Here is a 21,712-nt window from a genome sequence, read left to right as displayed (position 1 = left end):
AAGACAGCTCACCACCACCTTCTCAAGGGCAATTAGGGATGGGCAATAAATGCTGGCCTAGCCAGCGATGCCCACATCCCAAGAATGAATGATATATTTTTTAAAGAAATTGCTCCCTGCCTCGCCACTTCAGCCGCTCGCTCACTGCTTCCCCGCCCCTTCCCCGGGCCGATTTCTCCCCACCGTGCCACCCGGAGAAACAGTGGGGAATCGGCCACCAAGGGTGGAGCGAGCCTCCGACGGCTGATGGGGCAACACGAGGAGTGAGGAGCCAAGATGGGGGAAGCAGCGACACAGGGAGTGAGTGGCCGAGGGAAGGCAGTGGCAAGGAGGGGAGCGAGTGGCTGAGGGAAGGCAGCTGTGGGGCAGGGAACGAGAGGCGGAGGGGAGACAGAGGGGAGCAAGCAGCGAGTAGCCAGACATGGGAGGGAGTGAGAAGAGAAGTGTGATGGTAGGATGGAGCAGGATACTGTTGGGGGTGGGAATAAAGGTGCAATCACAGCCATTGAGGAGGTTTGGGTTTAATTCATTTTTGTGACCAATTGAGCAGCCTCATCTTTAATACTGGCAGCTGCCTGAGACATTGCAGGCAGTGACGTATCAGTCATTGAGGCTGCATTTGCACACATGCCAGTACTGCGTCACCTTGTTGTTGCATTGTCAGCAAACGCAGCCTTTAATTTAGTAATCTGAAATGTTACTGCACTTAGTATCTACACTTTTTATTTGTTTTTTGGTGAGAGACACACCTTTTTTAAAGTTATGTTTCCTTATCTCCAGTCGGGTCTCCAAACACCAATCACACCCTGAAACTGGTTGAATAATAACATTTCTGCTGTGTTCAGGTTTCAATTCAATGCCTAGTGGTAACTTTTGCTAAACTCATTAAATCTGTTCTATTTATAAGTTATGAAATTAGACATTTGAATTAATTGAAGGGCAGGGGCTCTGTCAGATAGTTACTATACAAATTTTCAGATACTATCAAGTCATGTTAAAAGGTAATAAAATAGTGATTACCTTTACTGTTGGAAGCATTGTAAAGTATAAAAATAGGCGTTCCAGGACCTGCATAGAACAAAGAGCAGAGATAAAAACTATCTTAATAAGTTGTATTTTATTTTGGAGAATTAGTTTTCATGGTTCACTTACCATAGCAGGATACCATGTAATATTTTCCATTTCTACTGAAGTACACAGAATTGTACTGACACCGTTCCTTCATCAGCTCACAGGTAATACATTGAGACTTCAGAGAACTTGTTCCAATTTTAATCCTACAAATAAAAAAAAACAAGAAACCTGATCCAAATGGATTCTTACAAATTTACTTCAAGAATAGCTGTGAATTCAGTCATGTCCCTCTTGATGTTCCAGTTACAGAGTGAGACTAGCATGTAGTCACATGATTACATACTGGTACTTGGTCCATTAGCATACTAAGCTCTTAAAGGTGCATTATTCTAAAAGGCAATCACACAACAATGTCCTTACTATTTTTCAAAAAGCCTCAAAATTGGAAATAGTATCTGAGGATTAGAAAATATTGCAATATCAATATATAAAAAGAGGAACAGGATTACATAGCGAACTGCAGAACAATTAACTCTATATCTGATGTGGGTAAATATTAAAAGACATCCTAAAAGAGGTTGAATAATAAGAAGGATTGAGCATAATTCCCATGTGGTGATAATGGGTACAAGCATACCTGTAGTACTGTATATAATTTTGGTCACTGTACTATAATGAGGATATTTGGGCACTGAGAGTGCAGAAAAGGCAACTAAACTTAGCTTAAGACATCTGATCTAGGAAGAGAGGTTGAAGCATCTATGATTGTTTCCACTAGAGAAGAGAAGATTCGGGGAGATATTATTTAAGTATTCGAGATGTGTAAGGGAATAGATAAATTGAACCTTGGATAATATGTTTAAGATCGCCATAAATTCTAGAACTGGGAGCATGGCTCAAGCTTAGAAGAGGGATGAATCACAGGCACTTTAGATTTAATTACCTTAAATGGAGAGGAATCACGTGGAAAAAAAGGTGAAGGATCACAGTAGAGGTAGATAAAGGGCAATTGGATAGATATTTGAGGGAGTGCATAATTGAGGAGTAGTAGATTTTGGGAGGCCAGCTGGACTGTGGAGTCTTCTCTGGTTCTGTACCTTCCAGTGTATTACCACTTTGAATATTTGGGAAAAGTTGGAATGTAGTGTTTGCACCTTTGTAAACCAACAACAACTTGGATTTATATAGCACCTCTAATGTAGTAAGCTATCTTAGGATGCTTCAGAGAGGTGTAAGGAAAAACATATCACTTGAACTATAAAGGATCTGCCTTCCCATTAAGTATCTGAATACTTTAAGATGGTGGTAGGTATTGTTGGTGATAGAATTGTTAATGCTGTGATTCTACCACCAACTATCTGAGAAATTTAAAAAAAAACTTATTTGAAGTGGAGCAGTACTTTTGTTACCCTGTCAGTGCTGTTTTGTAAGTAGGAGGTTTCAACAGACTGCAGCGATTCAAGCCCAACTCTAAAGACAAGCTCAGTTTCCCAAGGAACTGAGTAATTAAGGGGTGTGAAGTATGACTTTTATTTCTGATTTTCCAGTTATCCTGGAAAGAGCTGCCAACTGTATTGAGTGACTGCTTCATAGATTAGAATAAAATTTTTAGTTAAAAGCTTTCTATTATGGAAAATGAGAATAAACCAAACATTCCTTTAACATTTTTTTTAATAAGAAATATATATAATTCTTTCAACCATCATACATATATTATTTATAAAACTTACTTATATAGGTTTCTTCGCCCTGGATACTGTTCGTATTCATTGCTAATGTAGTAACTGTAATGCAAACATATGTATAATGAAAATCAGGCAGTTCAAATGGATAATCAAGAATTCAAATATTATGTATTCTTCCTAAAGATTATTTTCGAGAAGGAAGTGTTGCTAATGATTATAAGAAAGTAGTATAATATCAACATATATGGAACTTTAGAACATTCTTTATTCACAGTACCGTGAAATAAACCTAAAAAAGAAAGATTTGTTATGTTTTTGATGGTGATGCAGAAATATTATTGGAAATCTCAAAATATTAATAACCTGTGTACCCTTTATACAAAGTTACTTCAGAAGTGCACATCCACCTATATTTCTGTAAATTTCTGTAAATCAGTCTGCAATATCATATACATAATATGGGGATAATGCACATTTAAATTGTTCTATATTCTCTTTCCAAATAGTCAAAAGGTTTGTCAATTCCTTTTAATAATAATGCCAGTTGCTGAAATAAAAAGAGAAAATGCTGGAAATACTCAGCAGGTCTGTGAAGAGAGCAACAGAGTTGGACTGAATCTTATGAACCCCACTGAGATGATGTCGGAGGCGGGAGAAGGGTGGGGGGGGGACATATTCTGCCCCCAGGAAAATCACTTATCAATGAGGCAACAACGGGCCTTCCGAAGCTCTGCCCATAGAATCGCGAAGGATGGCAGAGCTTCAGAAGGCCTATTGTCGCCTCATTGATAAGTGATTTTCCTGGGGGCAGGATATGTCAATGACAGCCTTCCCTCCCACAGGCCAATTGAGGCCCTTAAGTGACCTATTAACGGCTACTTGAGAGCCTCCTCCTGCCACCACTGGGATTTAACTAATGGCGAGGGGTGCCTCCACCATGTTTGGAAGGCGCCTTGTAAAACGAGGCACCCTCTCTGTGGGCTTTGCGGGGGTGGGGGGGGGGGTCGCTCCTTCGTGGGAAATCTGTGGGCCACGGAGGACCCTGCCGGCAAAACCTACAACCTCATCTATCCTCCCTCCTCCCCCTGGACTTCGACCTCACACCCCCACCCTTCCTCGCTGGGGCTTCAGGATTGGCCCTGGTGACGCTGCCTCACTTACCTGAGGCCCCGTGATTGGCCAGCAGCTCTTGGAGGTGGGGTCCCTGTCTTTAAAGGGACAGATATTGCTGCGCTGGAAACTTTGCCTCCGGAACAAAGGAGGATCGCGCTGAGGGGAGTGGGGGAGTGGGGGGGGAGTGGGGGGGGGTGGCACAAAATGGCCGAGGTGGGGCTCGCCCCCACCTTTTCGGCCCGGCCCCAGGAGCCCTGCCTCCTCCACAAAATCCAGCCCAATGTTTCAGGTCTGTAACCTTTCATCAGAACTGGGAGAAGTTAGAAATGTAATAGGCTTTAACTAGATCAAATGATGGAAGGTGGAAAAAGAACAAACGGAAGGTCAAATGGAAGAACAGAAGACAGGAGACATTGGTGGGTAGAGCCAAAGGGAGTAAAACAGGATAAGTAACGAGCCAAAAGATGTGTCCAGAGGAGGTGTGAATGGCAGAATAATGAACAGCTGCTGTCCGAAAGCAAAACAGAGAAAACAAGATGGAAACATGCAAAGGGAGAAAAAAATGGGGGACAAAGATTGCAGTCTGAAATTGTTGAACTCAGTGCTGTGTCCAGAAGGCTGTAAGGTGCCTAACTGAAAGATCAGGTGCTGCCCATCGAGCTTGCGTTGAGCTTCATGGAACACTGCAGTATGCTGAGGGCAGAGATGTCAACGTGAGAGCAAGATGGAGAATTAAAATGGCAGGCCACCAGAAGCTCAGGGTCATGCCTGTGGACTGAATGAAAGTGTTCTGCAAAGCAGTCACCCAGACTGCGTTTGGCCTCCCCAGTGTAGAGCAAACTGTATTGTGAGCAGCAAATGCAGTTTACTAAATTGAAAGAAGTACACGTAAATCATTATTTCACCTGGAAGGAGTGTTTGGGGCCTAGGACGGTAAGGAGAGAGGAGGTAAAAGGGCAGATGTTGCATCTCCTCTGCTTGTATGGAAAGGTACCATGGGAAGGGGATGGGGTGTTGGCAGTGATTGAAGAGTGGACCAGGGTGTCGCAAAGGGAATGGTTTCTTTGGAATGCTTAAAGTAGAGGGGAAGATGTGTTTGGTGGTGGCATCATGCTCAAGGTGGTGGAAATGATGGAGGATGATCCATTGAATATGGAGGCTGGTGGGGTGGAAGGTGAGAACAATGGGAATCTTATCGTGATTCTAGGAGGAAGGGGAAGGGGTGAGAGCAGAAGTGGGAAATGGATCAGAAATGGTTGAGGGGAATACATGGTTGATGAAGAAGGAAGACATATCACAAGCACATCAGAACACATGCGACCGGGATGGAGAAACTAGGAGAATGGAATGGAATCCTTATAGGAAGCAGGGTGTGAGGAAATGTAGTTGAAATAGTTGTGGGAGTCAGTAAGCTTATATGAATATTTGCTGATAGCCTATCCCCAGAAACAAGAGGAATGGAAGGGAACAGTCAGGGATGAGCCATATGAAGTTTAGAGAAGGGTGGAAATTGGAAGCTAAGTTGATGAAGTTTTCCAGTTCAGGCGAGAGCAAAAAATGGCATCAACACAGTCAACAATGTACTTGAAAAAGAGTTGAGAGAGGAGGTCTGAGCAGGACTGGAGCAAGAAATGTTCCACATATCCCACAAAAAGGCAGGCATAACTAGGACCATGCAGGTACCCATAGCAACACATTTTATTTGAAGGAAGTGAGTGGAGTTGAAGGAGAAGTTGTTCAATGAGAGAACAAGTTCAGCCAGGCCAAGGAGGGTGGTGGTGGATGGAAACTGGTTGGACCTCTGTTCAAGGAAGAATTGGAGAGCCCTCAGACCATCCTGATGGGGGATGGAGGTGTAGGGAGATTGAACGTCCATAGTGAGTTGAAAAAGATTGGGGCCAGGAAATTGGAAACTGTTACAGTGATAGAGAGAATCAGAAGAGTCATAGATGCAGACGGGGAGAGACTGGACAAGGGGCAGGAACAGGCTGAAATGATTGGTCTACCAGGGCAGTCCTGTTGTGGATTTTGGAAAGAAGGTAGAAGCAGGTTGTTTAGTGTTGGGGGACTATGAGGTTGGAAGCCAAGAAGGGAAGATCTCCAGAGGAGAGGAGGTCAGTGATAGTCCTAGAAACAATGATTTGACTAAAATAAAAGCAAAATACTGTGGATGCTGGAAATCTGAAATAAAAACAAGAAATGCTGGAAATACTCAGCAGGTCTGGCAGCATCTGTGGAGAGAGAAGCAGAGTTAACGTTTCAGGTCAGTGACCCTTCTTCAGAACACAGATGCTGCCAGACCTGCTGAGTTTTTCCAGCATTTCTTGTTTTTATAACAATGATTTGACGTTTGGTGGTGGGCTCATGCCCAGGGGAAGGTAGGAGGAAGTGTCAGAGAGTTGACGGTAAGCCTCTGCTAGGTAGGGGTCAGCGTGCCAGACAACAACAGCACCACCCTTGTCAGCAGGTTTGATAACAAAGTTAGGGTTGAAGTTGAGAGAATGGAGTTCAGCATAAGACAGGTTAGAGTGAGTGAGGGGAGCAGAGAAATTGAAACAGCTGATGTTACACTGGCAGTTCTCAATGAAAAGAGGGTAAGAGGCCAGAAAGAGGGGTCCAGGTGGAGGGAGAATGTTGTCTGTGGGCGAAAGGGCATGCAATTTTCTGAAAGCTTGATAAAGAGACCAAACTTGGATAAAAAGGATGTTAAAATAAAAATGATTGAAGAAGAAGCTAGATACTGAAAGAATAACTCTGTATAGGTTCTACTGGATATTTAAGGTAGTTAGAATGTTTGAAATGAATTATTTTTTTTTCACTTAAGCAGTTTAAAAAACACAGACAGAGATTGTTAATGGGGCAGGAGCATTTGAAGGAAACTTCAGTCATCCACTCAGTCCACTGAGATTTCTTAGCACATACAGACCCAAAGGCTTCTCAAAGTGCACCGGAGCAACATGCTTCTCATTTATTCCTCAGATCATATGGGAGTTGAAAGGACTGACCAAGTGATCTCTTCTGCCAAAACTGTAGGATAGTCCTATGAAAATTTGTCTCTCCACATTAAAAGGAGCATGACTCCTGCTTAGCATCTATGTACAGCAATATAATTCATATCTGAAATTTAACAAAATGAGGAGAATTCTATGGTTTGAGACATAAAGGGGAACAGATAGGGTAGATTGAAAAAAAAATATTTCCGCCACATGGCGAGTCTAGAACTGGGGGGCATAGTCAGAAAACTAGAGCCAGACCTTTCAGGAGTGAAATTAGGAAACGCCTCTTCACGCAAAGTCTCTTACTCAAATTACAACTGATGTTAAATCAATTGTAATTTTAAAATTGAGATTTATAGACTTTTGTTAGCCAAAAGTATGAAGGGATATGGAGCAAAGGCGGATATATGGAGTCAGGTTGCAGATCAACAATGATCTCACTGAATGGTGGAACTGGCTAGAGGGGATCATCTATATTGCCAATGGATTTGGGAGGCCTTAGAAGTAAGATTGCAACAGCACCATCTTGAATAACAAGCTTGGAGAGCTCAATCACAGATCAAATTAATCGTGACAGGAACGTGTGACAGAAGTAGCTTTGATTGGAAAACATCATAAGGAATAAGTGTAGCCATTACAGGAATTATGTGCTAGGTAAAACACTGTTAATATGTTATATTAATTCCAACACAGAGAGAGTTAGCAATGTCTAGACTACATGACAGTACAAAAGATTATGCATATTTTGTACATTTGGATTATTTTCCACCAGTGCTTAATACAGGTCCACCTGGTAAATGTGCAAGCAAACAAGATTACATTTTGAAGGATGGTGAGGTTAAGTGCCTTTGACTAACTTTTGTATTAAAATATACATTATATATGCAAAGCTTAATGTTGGTTTGGTGTTAAATGTTTAGGTGAGACAAAAATCAATATAAATTTTTTAATTTCGTGATATTTTTAAAAAATTCAAATCTGCTGACTTTAAAGAGTTTAAACTACAATTTTGGGAAGGTTGCTGCAACTAAAGTTGAGAATTATATTATTACCAAAGTAAAAATTTGTAACATTGTCTAAACTAACAGAGATAACACCAAGGCCTCTGGGAGTTGTCTCTGATAAACTCAAAAACAAAACCACCTTGCTGGCTTGCACAGTTCCTAGTACAATATTGCAGGAAAAAATATGCTGTCCATTTGACCTAGCCTAACTTGGACAGATACAGACAGATACTGATAGACCTGGCCTAACAGATACAGTTGAAATTATTTTTAGACCAATACACTATGCTCTACTTAAATAAAATGATCTGCTAATTTGAATTTATTTTGGGAAAAGCTGATTTTGAATTAACCAGAGTAGACGGCAATCAAATTTGGTTATTTATTAAAAGATCATAGTGCAAACAAACTAAGTGGTACAATATCTTAACAATGTATTGCGTATTCTGGAAAAAGTGTTCTTGTTTTATTCTCTATATACTTACAGGGTATTCTCTGCCAGAGTTACAATGCTTGTGACTTCCCATTTTCCACTTGTAATTTGTGTTGCACTAGGCTTTAAATAAAAATTGAGGGACGTTAATCTGAATCAGTTTAGAAAAACTTTAAAAGGATTTTAATTGTTTCATCAAAATTCATGTTCACATACCGGAGTACCAGCCACCTTATGAATATGCTTATATCCATCTTTGTCACTAAGTACTTTGTAGAAACTAATGTTGTCTGCTTCAAAGAATGGTTCCGAAGGACGAAACTACAAATATTTCAAATAATCAATATAAAAATATTAGAAATACAAAATGTGAATATTTAAATAAGTTATTTTTAAGGAATCAAACAATTAAAAATATACAACAGCTTTGAAGTGTAGCAAGTATATTTCAAAGTTTTCTTCATTTTAATTATTATTTAATTTCATATTTAAAGCTTAACGGCATATATTCATCTTCCCCTTTTGCTACCACTGGGAAATGTTCTTTCTGGAACAACCTACTCAGCGATGTCATAGAGTTATGCAGCACAGAAACAGGCCCTTCGGCCCATCGTGTCCATGCTGGCCATCAAGCGCCTAACTATTCTAATTCCATTTTCCAGCATTTGGCCCGTAGCATTGTATGCTTTGGCATTTCAAGTGCTCATCTAAATACTTCTTAAATGTTGTGAGGGTTCTTGCCTCTATCACCCCTTCAGGCAGTGCGTTCCAGATTCCAACCACCCTCTGGGTGAAAACATTTACCCTCAAATCCCTTCTAAACCTCCTGCCCCTTACCTTAAATGTATGACCCCTGATTATTTACCCCTCCGCTAAGGGAAAAAGTTTCTTACTATCTAATTTTGCCCCTCGTAATTTTATATACCTCAATCATGTCCCCCCTCAGCCTTCTCTGCCCTAAGGGAAACAACCCTAGCCTTTTCAGTCTCTCTTCATAGCTGAAATGCTCCAGCCCAGGCAACATCCTGGTGAATCTCCTCTGGACCTTCTCCAGTGCAATCACATCCTTCCTATAGTGTGGTGCCCAGAACTGTACACAGTTCTCCAGCTGTGGCCTAACTAACATTTTATACAGCTCCATCATGTTAAATGTTAAGTTACTTAACAAAAAATCTGTGAGCTTGAGTATCTGGCACTAATGTGCATGGCAGACCTTGTTGAGTTGACATTGACTTGTTTGAAACAAAGGTCTTCCGGGATGCCTTATTCTATGCTCACTTTATTTACTCAGTTCCTAACCCAGTGCAACTCTGCCCAATTTTCAACATAGGAATAAGTCATCTTAAAGAATTTATTTACTTTTGCACTTTGAAGGAAAAATTTAAAAAAATGTATGCGCAAAGGTAAAAAGGATTTTTCATTCTTAGCTTGGGATCAAAATCATAATTGTTTAACTAGGCAATCGCCTGTGGCCAAGACTAAATGTAGTCTACCTTTGCAGTGGTGGTAGAGGGTGGGTGATATTTGGACCAGGATGTGCAGACATAATTCACTAGCCATTTTAAAGTCATAGGTCCAGATATTTTGAGAGTGCCACTCCACTGGCTCAAGCTCAGCAGAAGGAAATCCCCATCCACTCATGCAGTTTGGTTGTGGGCTCCATTTGCATGTAATGGATAGACTGCCTGTATCTGCAAGAGTGCTTCACCAGAACCCATCAGAAATTGCACTTGTAGAGCAGGACAGCCAACGTTACTCTACCTGAGGTGCGCCCACATCCTTTTAGGCCAAAGATATAATTACTTCCACAATCTTAGAGCTTCATGTGGAGCCGTTCTGATTCAAGCCAAAAGGAGATTAATTACCTTAGTCTGGGTAAGGTTTGGAGCCTTTCAAAAGACTTCCACAGGACTCATGCCAACTCTTTGTTTTGTTACAGTCTTATGAAACTGCCTTATGTGAAGGCATACGTTTACAATATGAGGGGACCCCCTTGGATGTAAAAGGAGCAGGTAGAAGATCTTCCCATGACCCCTACCAAAAGATGACTGACTAAAAGAAATGGGCCGAACTCCAGCAGAACTGGGTTTTGAACCAAATCCACTGGTGGGCAAGTCACTGGTCTGTCCTTGATCTGAGACATAATTTCAAGCTAATACATTGTGTCCTTATTTTTATACCATTAAAAATTCCTATATCCATATTTATAATGCAAACTGCCCATGTAAAGATATCACACAGAAATTAGCATTACTGGTGGTGTTTCAGTGTCCCCACTGTCTGAAGAATGTAATTGCAATATGACCACTTTCCATTGTAGGAATTTGTAATGGAAAGTTGATGAGAAGAGAATGCAGGAATAGCAGGGGGTGTGGCGGGGTGATGGGGGGAGAAATTTGTCTCGGGCGGTGGCACAAAATGGGCGGTATCAGATGAGGTGAACGTTATACGCTGTGCCTGATATTCAATTCAATTGCAGTCAATGGAATTTATCAAGTCCCTGTTTAGAGCCACCACTGAGGTGAATTTCTACCCCAAGATTTTTAATATATAAACATTCAACCAAACAAAGTAATTTAAACAGTACTACATACCGCACCAATCCATCCAGTTGTACTCATTTCAGGAAACTCATGATCCTGGTATAGGAGAACAAATATCCAGAAAAAACAATGATTTAGGATGACTATGTGTTGAAATATAATAGTTATTGCAAATATGAGGATATTTTAAACATGGTGGTTGAAACCAGTCACCTTTAAACAACTCCATCCGTTGGATGTTTTCAAATCACATATTGTTAAAATGGAATGATTTTGTCTTCGTTCAATCCACTGCACGGAGATTCGTTCATCTGTTACCCAGTTTATTACACTTAGATAATAGTCACTAAAAAAAGTAAATAAAAAAACTTAAAATACCTGATGCATACATTTTTGAAAAAAAAAACAGCTGGTTAGGATGGATAAGGCCACATTCGGTATACATTTTATATGATATATGCTGAAGTTAATTTTGAAAAATTATTGATTCTGCTATATTATCTGCAAATTTATATTGTTGATCTGAACCAAGAATAATTATGCTGGCTAAAAATTTCCATTATTTAGTAACTAACATGTTTGTTGGATATTAAGAACAACATGTATTTATGTAACCTTTTACCATAGAAGAATATGAGCCAGAGTATTTAGAACAGGTGACTAAAAAATTTGGTCAGAGAGGTGGGTTTTAAGGAGAAGGAGACAGGCCGAAGAGTAAGGGATGAAATTCCAGATATTGGGGCCTAGAATGTTGAATGTATAGCAGCCAATGACAGGACTATGGGAGGGGAGATACACAAGTGATGAGAGTCAGAGAAGAATTTGGGGAGCTTGTAGGGGTGGAGACTACAGAGCTAGGGATGGGCAAGGCCATGAAAGGACTTAAATATAAGGATGAGAACTTTACATTTGAGGTATTGGGGCACTGTGATCCTCTGGAAGTAAGTAAGAACTTGGCGTGGGATAGGATAATTGATTCTGCTATATTATCTGCAAATTTATATAGTTGATTTGAACCAACAGTAATTATGCTGGCTAAAAATTTCCATTATTTAATAACTAACATGTTTGTTGGATATTAAGAACAACATGACTTTAGGATAAGCTAAAGCTTTCTCCCAGATTAACTGATCAAAACACCTCAGCAATTTTGAATACTTCTATCAGATATCCCTTTAACCTATTTTACCAATGAAAATTGTCCAATTTCTTTTGTTTCCATGACTAAAATCTCTCATCGCTGATGTCATCTTAGTGAAAAAACTTCCTATATATATATTTCAATAACCACATACCAGTTAACACCACACACCTCCATTTTATCTACAAGCCTCCTTTGCATCACCTTATTAAACATCTTTTGAAAATCCATATACATAACACGAACACCTTTATCAATACAGTCTGTTATTTCCTCAAATAACTACTAATATTGTCAGATACTACTTGTTATTTTCAAAGCTATATTGGATGTCTTTAATTAACCCATGCCTTTCTGGGTAAACATTAATTTTGGTCTGAATTACAGAGCAGAATTTTCCTTCTGGGGCAAAACAGTCATCGGCCTCAATTTTCATGGCCCTTAATTGGTCTGAAGACAGGATTGGTGGCCAATCAGCGGCCACAGGGATGGGAGGCGGGCCAAATTTAAACACACCCATTCATTGCTTTACCTTCAGCTTGAAAGATGTCTCAGGAGAGGCAGTGCTTGAAACCTGGGGCAGGGCAGCCTCTTGATTCATGAATGCGGACTTGGAGGTTTTCCTGGAGGCCTTGAGGAAGAGGAGGGAGTTCCTCTTCCTGGAGGGTGGCAGGAGGAGGTATGGATGAAGATAGCTGATAGAGTCAGCAGACGGAGCATGGTGGGCAGAAACTGGGTACAGTGTAAGAAGAGATTTAATGAACTGGTATGCTCTGGAAAGGTGAATGCAATGCCGAAATCTCCAGCCGGCACAACAGCTGAGGAGCCTCAGGACAGGTGCTGCTCCTGAACATGGGAGGAGTATGTGCCCAGGATACTTAATGACCCCTCAGCAAGGCTCAGAGCCATGGTGCTGCTGAGAACCTGCCAGCACTGAAACATGCAACTTCTAATGAATAGGATCAGCTGGCACTGGCCATGGAGGCCAGCAGTGCCTTATCCTTCTCTCTTTTGTCTTTGCAGGAGAAATGGGCTCATAGGGCTTGGGAGAGGGCCCAGACTGGAGGAGGGGCTCCCTACCTGCACAACTATAGAGGAAGGTGCCATGGATATGGCTAGGGTCGCAGACAACAAGGAAGTCGAGCAAGGCAAAATGGGCATCCATGGTGGAGATAGTGATGAGAGAGTGCAATGCATTCATTAAGTGGGGTGCATTGCAATCCACCCCGTCCGACAACATACCGAAGACTGAGTTGCATTAGGAAGCCTGAACATGCAGAGGCTTCTGCTCTCCAAAGCTACTTCTCAAGATTACTTCTTGTGTCTCCCACAGGTGCAGACGTCGAGGCTATTAGACCAACTCCTTTACCATCTTCAGACCAAGCGCAGACACATCAGAGCTCAGAAGAAGCACCATCACACCTTACAAGCACACCCATCAACACTCAGATATCATCACCTTGGTGGGTCCTTGTGTGTGGTTAGACAGGGTGGCACTAAGTGATGAGCACAGCACTAGTGTGTACGAGGAGGTGCCAGAGGCAGAGACAGCTGCAGGTAGCCCCCTAAGAGGATGGAGGACAGACACAGCCCTGCTCAGCTGGGCACAGATGCAGGGCCTTGGGAGTCACAGGAAAGGAGGCTCTACCAAGACCAGCAGATGTGCTCCCACATTGAAGTTCCCTGAGACAGTGCAGGGTCACAGGCTGAGAATGGAGCAGTCCATGCAGCGGATGTGCGCCACCATGGCTCAGGGCTATGAGCACATGAGCTCCTCCATGGAGAGATTGTCCAACAACATGGGGAGCCCTGTGCAGTAGCACTTGGAGTTCATGCCAGAACTGCACATTGACATACACACTATGTAGCATGGACCGGTCAGTGGTGCTGATGGAGCAAGGATGTTTGGAGGAAATGCCAGTTGTGCCTCAGCTGGTGCTCCCCTCCAGCCATCCAGGGTGCCAACCAAGGGCTGAGGCTCTCACCGAGGAGGGTGAGAGTGCCACCTTCATCAATTGCTTCCTTGGCTCCTCTGACAAAGGGAGCATTTGTACAGCAGGTCCCAGTGACGGACGCTGCCCCTGCAATAATGAAGGTGCAGCAACCTCTGGAGGCTTTCCACCCCGGTACCTTCATGATGAGAATGACCCCCCTGGTGCATCTCAGCCACAAGCAGAGATAAGTAATCAGGCTGCCTCCACCTCCTCTGAAGCCACAAGGGGAGCACTGTGTAGAAGTGGTGAGAGCAGAGGTCACCACGTCAGGCAGAGCACTAAGTGGGTCACCAGGCTGTTGTCTACCTGTAACTGTGCACTGTTGTCTTCATGAGCACTATTTAAATATTGATACATGAAGCCAGACATATGGGCATCCTTTTATTAATGGCTGGACATGAAAAGAGTTATGAAGTGGTGAAGACAAGCAAGCGTCTGTCAATGGTAATGGTGAAACCTCTGGCAGATGTGCATCCTTCACTGGCAGTAAGAGTTTACATGTTCCAGGTTGCATCTTCAATGGAAGTGTTAGCAAAGGCACCCCAGGGCGAGTTCCAGGCCATGCTGTTCCTCCTGGGTCAGAGGAGCTCAGTTGAAACGAGCCTCAATCAGATGATTCCTTATGTTGATGGTATCCTGACAAGACCCTGGAGTCCCACGCACCTCAGTGTTCTGCATCCTCGCCCTCCGCCTCCTCTTCCTCCTCCTCTTTCACGCACTACACCTCCTCAGCCTCTGTGAAGCTGTGTCCTTCCAGGGCCTCACCCTAAAGCCTGGCTTGGATATAAAATTAAAACCTGGCCCGACCACAGCCAACCCAAACCCAACCTGGACCCAAGTCCTTCAATTTTTTTTCATGCCCAACCCGACCTGAAAATATCAAACATTTTATTAGCACAGAAAAAAAATCACGTCAAAATGTAGATTATAAAGAAAGCAATACAAAACAAAACCCGACCACAGCCAACCCGAACCCAATCCGACCCGAACACTGTATATGTAGTCGGGTTTGATTAGGTTCGGGTCAGGTAGCCAGGCTTTACCTCACCCTCTTCAAGGTCCACAACTCTCTGGAGTGCCATGTTTTAGACAGCGCAGAAGACCATCACAATGAGCAACACCCTTGCAGGAGTGTATTGCAGGGTGCCAACTGACAAGTCCAGGCACCGGAACCATATCTTCGGAAGCCTGATGGACTGCTCAATGGTGATCCTAGTGAACAGATGGCTTCGGTTGTAGCACCTCTGTGCCTCTGTCTCGGGCTATCATAGAGGGGTGAGCAGCCACCTCTTCAAGGGATATCCCTTGTCCCCTAGAATCCATCCATGGAGTTTAGAGGGTGGAATGAAGAGCTGCGGCATCCTGGACTGCCGGAGGATGAAGGAGTCATGGCAGTTACCAGGAAAGCGAGTGCACAAATGAAGGGCACTCTTGTCGTGGTCACAGACCAGCTGAATGTTGAGGAATGGAAGCCCTTCCTGTTGATGAATCTTACCGGCTGGTCACGAGGTGTCTTGATGGCCACATCGGTGCAATCGATGATGCCATGCACCTGGGGGCATCCAGTGTTGGAGGCGAAACTCACTGCCTGCAAGGCCACCTGTGTCTGGAATTGAATGTACTGTGCAGCTCACGCAAATAGGGCATCAGTGCTGTGCAGCTGTTTGCAAGATGCGACCAAGCCGCAGCTAATCCTTGGAAGCAGCCAGAAGCGAAGAAGATCAAGGCACAGTGATGGCTACTGGCAAGGCATGGCGAGCAATGCTGTCAGGTGTGAAGTCTTCGACAATGAGGGCATAGATTTTTGTGACTATCTGCTTGGAGAGTCGCAGTCTTCTCCGGCAGTGGGTCTCGGTTATCACTGGGTATCTTCTGCTTTACCAGTGAATTCTATGCTGGGGGTATGGCCTCCATGTCCTTCCTACCCCTTGTCCCTCTCCTCTGCCCTCCTGATGTCCGGAGTTCTGTCATTCCTGCTGAGTGTGTTATTCCTCATCGTCACTGGACCCAAAATCTGAGAGTTGTACTCCCATTGGCAGCTGTTGCCTTCCTTGCACAAGGTGCCCCCCACAAATTGTGTTTGACAGCCTTTCCCCCTCCTCTTATGAATCCATGATGCCAGCAGGGTGATGACTGCCTGCACTGCCTGAGTACATTTTGACCACTCTCCCCGCAACATGTGCTGAGCCGATAGCACCTGTTGGCGCATGGCTCAGCTCCTCTCTGCACCGTTCTGTCTTTCATGGGGCCCACCTAATTCCATGGAGCAGCTATGACTACCTCCCTGCTGTGCATCCATCTCCAGTCACTTGGTCTGTCCCAGACAGCGCTGTAACCCGTGCACCCTGTCAAAATCAGAATGTGTCCCTTAACAAGCTCTCAATGAGCTCTTTAAGCATCTTAATTAGTGTTGTTAATGAATCAAGCAGGATCTCATGGCTGCCCTTCCCCCAGCCTTGGAGAGCCTTGCCAGCACTGGAAATGGTGTCAAGAATGCTGGTCAGCGCCAGTATTTGTATCTCCCGGCAGGACCTGAAAATTCAGCCCATGGCCTCTAAAAGTGTTCCCACTACTGATGTTAGGTTGTATAGTGTACAGTTCCCTCGCTTTTCTATTTCTTGATTGTTGAACAGTGGTGCTACATTGGTATCCCTCAAGTCTTCTGGAAAAATTGGTTTCAGGATCTTTGGGCTAGGAAGGGGGAAAATGTCACATAGATGTCCTTGCCTTCACTATTTGGTAACCACCACAGGGAAATGTTCATGTGTGAGAAATGCATGAGGAAAGAAATAAGTGTGACTGCCATGCTCACCACAGTTAAATAGCTTTCTGATACTTACTACCTGGACTGATTAAAGAATGATGACTTAGGAGTAATAACTGGAGAAAAGAGGAGAAAACAAAAGAAAAAGTATACCTTGAAAGAAATTCTTTTGGGGCTGAAAGTTCCTGAGCTGTTAGGTTCTTGGCATCTACAATATACAACCTCACCGTAGGAGCAACAGAACCAGCCTAAATGAAAAAAAAGTTTTTTGGTAACAAATATTGGCTAAACATGTCAGCAATATGGTTCCTTGCTGATGCCATATACTTGGAAAATGTAAATTATTTTGTACAATATAATTGCTCTACTTTGAAACACTTTTCACAAAGAACTTAAATTTCACAAATGTAGATCATAATTTAGCTGAGGTTATTATGAATGTCCTTCATCATACTTTTTATAAAGTATTTATTTCTTAGAATAGACAGGGCAAACCTGTACTTTAATTTCTTTGCATAACAAAAGGTTTCAAAATCTAAGGGGATGGAATTCTCCTCTTTGAGGTGGAGTTCCAGTAGTTGGGTGCTTCTGCTTGCCCCTTCCATACTGGTCCTAACTCTGACATATGTTCTCGGTTGAACTTATTATATATACACAGAGGATTCCTGGCAGGATTCCTCCCACCAAGAGCGAGCCCATTAGTGTAAGCAAGAATACTTTGACTGTGCCACAATGGAAGAGGCAGACCTTAAAGGAGCAGAGGCGCCCAAAGATCAAAATTGAAGGCTCTCACTGAAAGTATTAACTGAGACCGAAGCCTTCTGTTCGGGTAACTGTTCAGTGCTGAGTGCACTAGAAAACCATCTCTCTCTATCGGACGATCTGGGCCCATTCCCATCTCTCCACTATTATTTGAATGCATCGTGTTGTGCAAGGGGTGGGGATGTGGTGGCTGGGAAATAGTGGCCAGCAGTGTTTCTGGTTTGGGCCAGGGGAGAAAAATCCTGGCAGTTTTAGGCCTCACTACCTAACTTTTCTGATATTTTCCACCACTTTTGCACCTAACTTTGGCCAGGATGCAGAGGTGGGTTTCCACTTAAGTTTCTGGAATATTATTTTTGAAAAACATTTTGTACGGAAACTGATTAAGGGAATTGTACCTTGGGGTATGGAATCTCTACTGTTTTTGGGTACTGTCCATCGCCATAAAACGAATACTCTATAAGTGGAACCAGTGTATCGTTGAATTCTCCATAGGCAAAAAACCTTCCATTTGGTGACCACCATAAAGCGTTATTTGAGGATAGCATTTCCTCTGTGAAAATGGAAAATACATTACTTTCTTTGTGATCATTTCAAGCACTACACAAATAATTATGACAATGGGACATATTGTGATCATCTAACAGCAACTGAAGCTAAATGTGTAGAACTGTGACCGTAAATCACCAAAGTAATAGATCAGTCCTCAAGCGTGACCCCGAGCTTCCAGTCGCTTGTCATTTTAATTCTCCACCTCGCTCCCATTCTGGCCTCTCTGTCCTCAGTCTCCTGCAGTGTTCCAATGAAATATCCAGTAGCTTCCTGGGAGGGGAGGGGAAGGGGGGGTGTGGGCAGCAGCCTTGGTTTCAAGAAGCTCCATTCCCCAAAGATGGGGCCCCCGGCAGTAATGGCTGCCCCCACGGCTCCGCCGCTGCCACTGGAGGGATTACCCCTCCGATCTCCGAGGCCCACCTGCCTGGCCCCAGTTCAGAAATGTTTCAACTTCCTTGTGAGGGTGCCTCAATATGGCACCTCAGTCTTTCCCCTTGCAGCCTCAGCAGCGGCCATCTGTATTGGTGACACTGCCGAAGCTGCAGAGCCTCCGGCCCAGAAGAGGCAGCCCATTGGATGGTGGGCCCAGCATTGGCTTCTTTATTGGTCATCACCAGGAAGAATGCTACTATGTGATTTTGCTGCCAAAGATTAAGTTCCAACATTGGGACCCAATGCCGGTCAGCAGCTGAAACCAAGAGACCCTGCACCAACCCCCCTCTCTGCCCTAGGAAGCTGCTGGAAGGCCGCCTCCATGCAGTTATGCAGCTGGTGGCCTCCCCACAAGGTGGGGGGACGGGGTGCTGTGCTGCTGCTTGCAAAATGCCAGCACCCAGGAAAATTGTCATTAATTGGCCTTTTAATTATTTACTTGGCCGCCTGCCTCTGGTCGGCGGGCAGCCGGAGCCACTCCCATTCCCACCTCTGGGAATATCCCCTGGCAGTGTAAACACATCGAAATTCCCTTCCAATTCCTTTCACTGCCATTTTCCTGCTCCTCCTGCCTCCCAGCCCATCTCCAATGGGCTGGCAATATCCAGGCCTCTGTTTTTTGCTCCACAAATGCTGCCTCATCTGCTGAGTATTTCCAGCATTTTCTGTTTTCTGTCAGATTTCCTGCATCTGCAGTATTTTGCTTTTGTAAATAATAATTCAGTTTGATTTGGAAGCTGATATACCAGGCAATACTGACACCAATTGTCTCTCACGCCATTAACAATGCCATAATTGATTGTATTTTGCTGTAGTATGTTATGATATTTCATAGTTCAGAATGCTATTATTTTTGGATGCATTTATCTGACAAAAAGCAAATTAAGAGCAAATTGTTCCGAATTTGTTTCACGTTTGGACAGCCAACTTACTCAGGCTCTTCCAAAAATCTTTATTTGTTGGTGTTGAAATCATTTTTAAACTTTTTGCTCGATTGTCAAAATGCCATTATTCCAAATTGTCAATTACTTTGACAATGCTTTAGTAATCTTTTGTAACATGTGTTACACAAAAAATCTTAACTCTGCTTACTACTCTGCATTTTTGGCCTAAGCTGCGGAAAACCTTTTTTACACAATGGTCGGGGATATGTAGTTTAAATGTGAGACCTCCAGCTTCTGGAACATTAACATCTACTGCTCTAGTGCAAACCACAGTGCTATCACTTCATTAAATCCTTATTTATACACCACCTGCAGCATCATAGGAAGTAGAAGCTACTGCAATGCTAAAGTTAGTATGTAAATGGGGCAAGCTTTGCTTTGTTTGCTATCTGTAACAAAACTATAAATATTTACAGGATATTTTCTCTGTTGATTATTTACAGAAAATTTATAAATTTCATATTAAAGAACACATTTACTGTTTATAATACAGACCTGAAGAAATCTCTCCCCAGAGGATTCATATGGCTCTTAATATATAGCATTATTAACAGGAGATATGTAGGTTACCTGACACTGGTGCTTAAAGCAATTTTTCCTCTAAGGGACTGAGTAGCCTCTATCACACATTTTACAAGACTATGAGATTCACTGCATGGAGAAATCCTATTGGAGAACATACATTCCTGCCATTTAGTGGTAGGACATGTTAATATAACAGCACGCTGCTCAGATGGGTCACTGATTTTGTTTTAAAGTTTTCAGTCCACACATCATGTAATGGAATATCAAAACATGATTTCCAATGATACATATAATACAGAGTAATCTTATTCCTGATCATGACATAGCAAATTCTACTGGAAATTTGTGTGTGTAACATAAGATAAATGTAGGTGCAAATGGAACCCATGATTGGATAGCCTACCAGCATTCATGGTCGTGGTTTATGCTATATAAATAATCCACTTGGACAAGGTACTGAAAGGTTTCTGTTGCCCAATGAAATTGCGGTCTCATTATTTACAGGGAGGGAGCGGGGGCAGGGGTGGGGGCTGAGATCAGTCTTACAGTCGTATGGGTTGCCCTCAATTTAATGGCAGGATCTGATTAGCATTGTTAGAATCTGTTTCCCAGTTGCAGCCAGCCAGATGGAGAGGCAGGCTGGCTGGCTGTCAGGTGCATAGGCCTTTGACACCAGGCCGCAGTTAGGTAGCAGAGAAGAGGGATTGGGGTCAGGTTGGATGGAGACAATGATAGGAGGAAGGCTGGAGAGATCAGGTGGGATTGGGTGGGGGGCTGGAGGTAGAAGATCACTGGGTGCCGTGGTGAAGATTGCAAGGGGTGGGTGGTGCCACGAGAAGATTGCAGGCCGAGGAGGACATGGTTGGAGGCGGGGGGAGAGCCAAGAAGCAGGGGGAAGTTCCAATCACTGGAGAGGTTAAACAGGTAACTTGGAGGACTGGGGGGAAGCACTCCTGCTCCTGCTGGTCCACAAGCAATGCTGGAAAGGCACTTACCTATTCCATCTGCCAGTGTTAAACTCCAATGCAGATAAAATCTTGGGCATGCAACCTCCTTAAAATATTTAAACAAGGGATCTGTGTCCTGAGAGTGGATTGGTCGCCACCCCCTCGTCCTGCCTCTGTTAAACCCAAAAATAGGTGGAATCGAGACAGATTGGGTTTTGGTTTTAAATTTTTTAAATTTAAACTCCCCACTTGCCCCAAATCCACCATTTCAGGGTTAAAATTACCACCTGCATGTCAGGATGGGCTATCATCTAATCAATGAAAATGAGAAAGTGGAAGGAAAAGAGCAGAAAAGTTATAGCAAGTCAAGCAAAAAATGTTCGACAACTAAAGGCTTATTTAGTCTGAGTGTCAGCTCTAAAGTGTCAATACATTAGTTTACCCTCATAAATCCAGTCAGGGATCCCATTGTAAATTTTATTTTCCTCTCCATTGTCTGTTACTGATCTGGCAGAGCTTGTGGGATCAGTTATAAAATAAATATTGTTATTCCAAACATAGACCTAAAGGAAGGAAGAGAATCATGCTAAAATGTAGTTTAGAAATTCTCTCAATGCTTTAGACCTTAAATAATAAACAAATCTACCATTATTTCAGCAGTTAGTCCAAACATCCAATTAAAATGTCAGAAGTGGAAACATGCAAATAATTACTATATTTGACCTTTTTACAAATACATATATTATGAAATGTTCTACATGACAAATTATTAATATATTTAACTCACCACCAGTTTTCATACT

At 42.9% G+C, this 21,712-nt stretch overlaps 1 protein-coding gene and 1 long non-coding RNA gene across 4 annotated transcripts in view; one reads left to right on the top strand and one right to left on the bottom strand.

Moving 5' to 3' along the window:
* Nucleotides 1-21,712, bottom strand: part of fap (fibroblast activation protein, alpha) — a 141,557-nt gene that overhangs the window by 57,710 nt on the left and 62,135 nt on the right. For all 3 annotated transcript variants that reach the window (XM_068035239.1, XM_068035241.1, XM_068035240.1), the window contains 10 exons: nucleotides 21,352-21,472; nucleotides 17,908-18,062; nucleotides 16,901-16,995; nucleotides 11,062-11,194; nucleotides 10,900-10,944; nucleotides 8,522-8,626; nucleotides 8,358-8,428; nucleotides 2,805-2,858; nucleotides 1,153-1,277; nucleotides 1,021-1,068 (listed from right to left, as the gene is read on the bottom strand). In XM_068035239.1, coding sequence (XP_067891340.1) covers nucleotides 1,021-1,068; nucleotides 1,153-1,277; nucleotides 2,805-2,858; nucleotides 8,358-8,428; nucleotides 8,522-8,626; nucleotides 10,900-10,944; nucleotides 11,062-11,194; nucleotides 16,901-16,995; nucleotides 17,908-18,062; nucleotides 21,352-21,472 — 952 coding nt within the window. The remainder of the gene's footprint in view (nucleotides 1-1,020; nucleotides 1,069-1,152; nucleotides 1,278-2,804; nucleotides 2,859-8,357; nucleotides 8,429-8,521; nucleotides 8,627-10,899; nucleotides 10,945-11,061; nucleotides 11,195-16,900; nucleotides 16,996-17,907; nucleotides 18,063-21,351; nucleotides 21,473-21,712) is intronic.
* LOC137372002 (uncharacterized) overlaps nucleotides 1-21,712 on the top strand; it is a 91,529-nt gene that overhangs the window by 46,931 nt on the left and 22,886 nt on the right. The window contains exon 2 of the long non-coding RNA XR_010975332.1: nucleotides 10,245-10,411. This is a non-coding gene — a long non-coding RNA (uncharacterized lncRNA). The remainder of the gene's footprint in view (nucleotides 1-10,244; nucleotides 10,412-21,712) is intronic.

Source organism: Heterodontus francisci, chromosome 7 (assembly GCF_036365525.1).
Source record: "Heterodontus francisci isolate sHetFra1 chromosome 7, sHetFra1.hap1, whole genome shotgun sequence".
Lineage (NCBI taxonomy): Eukaryota > Metazoa > Chordata > Chondrichthyes > Heterodontiformes > Heterodontidae > Heterodontus > Heterodontus francisci.
The sequence above is the reverse complement of the archived record's forward strand: the minus strand, read 5'-3'. Positions and strand labels throughout refer to the sequence as shown.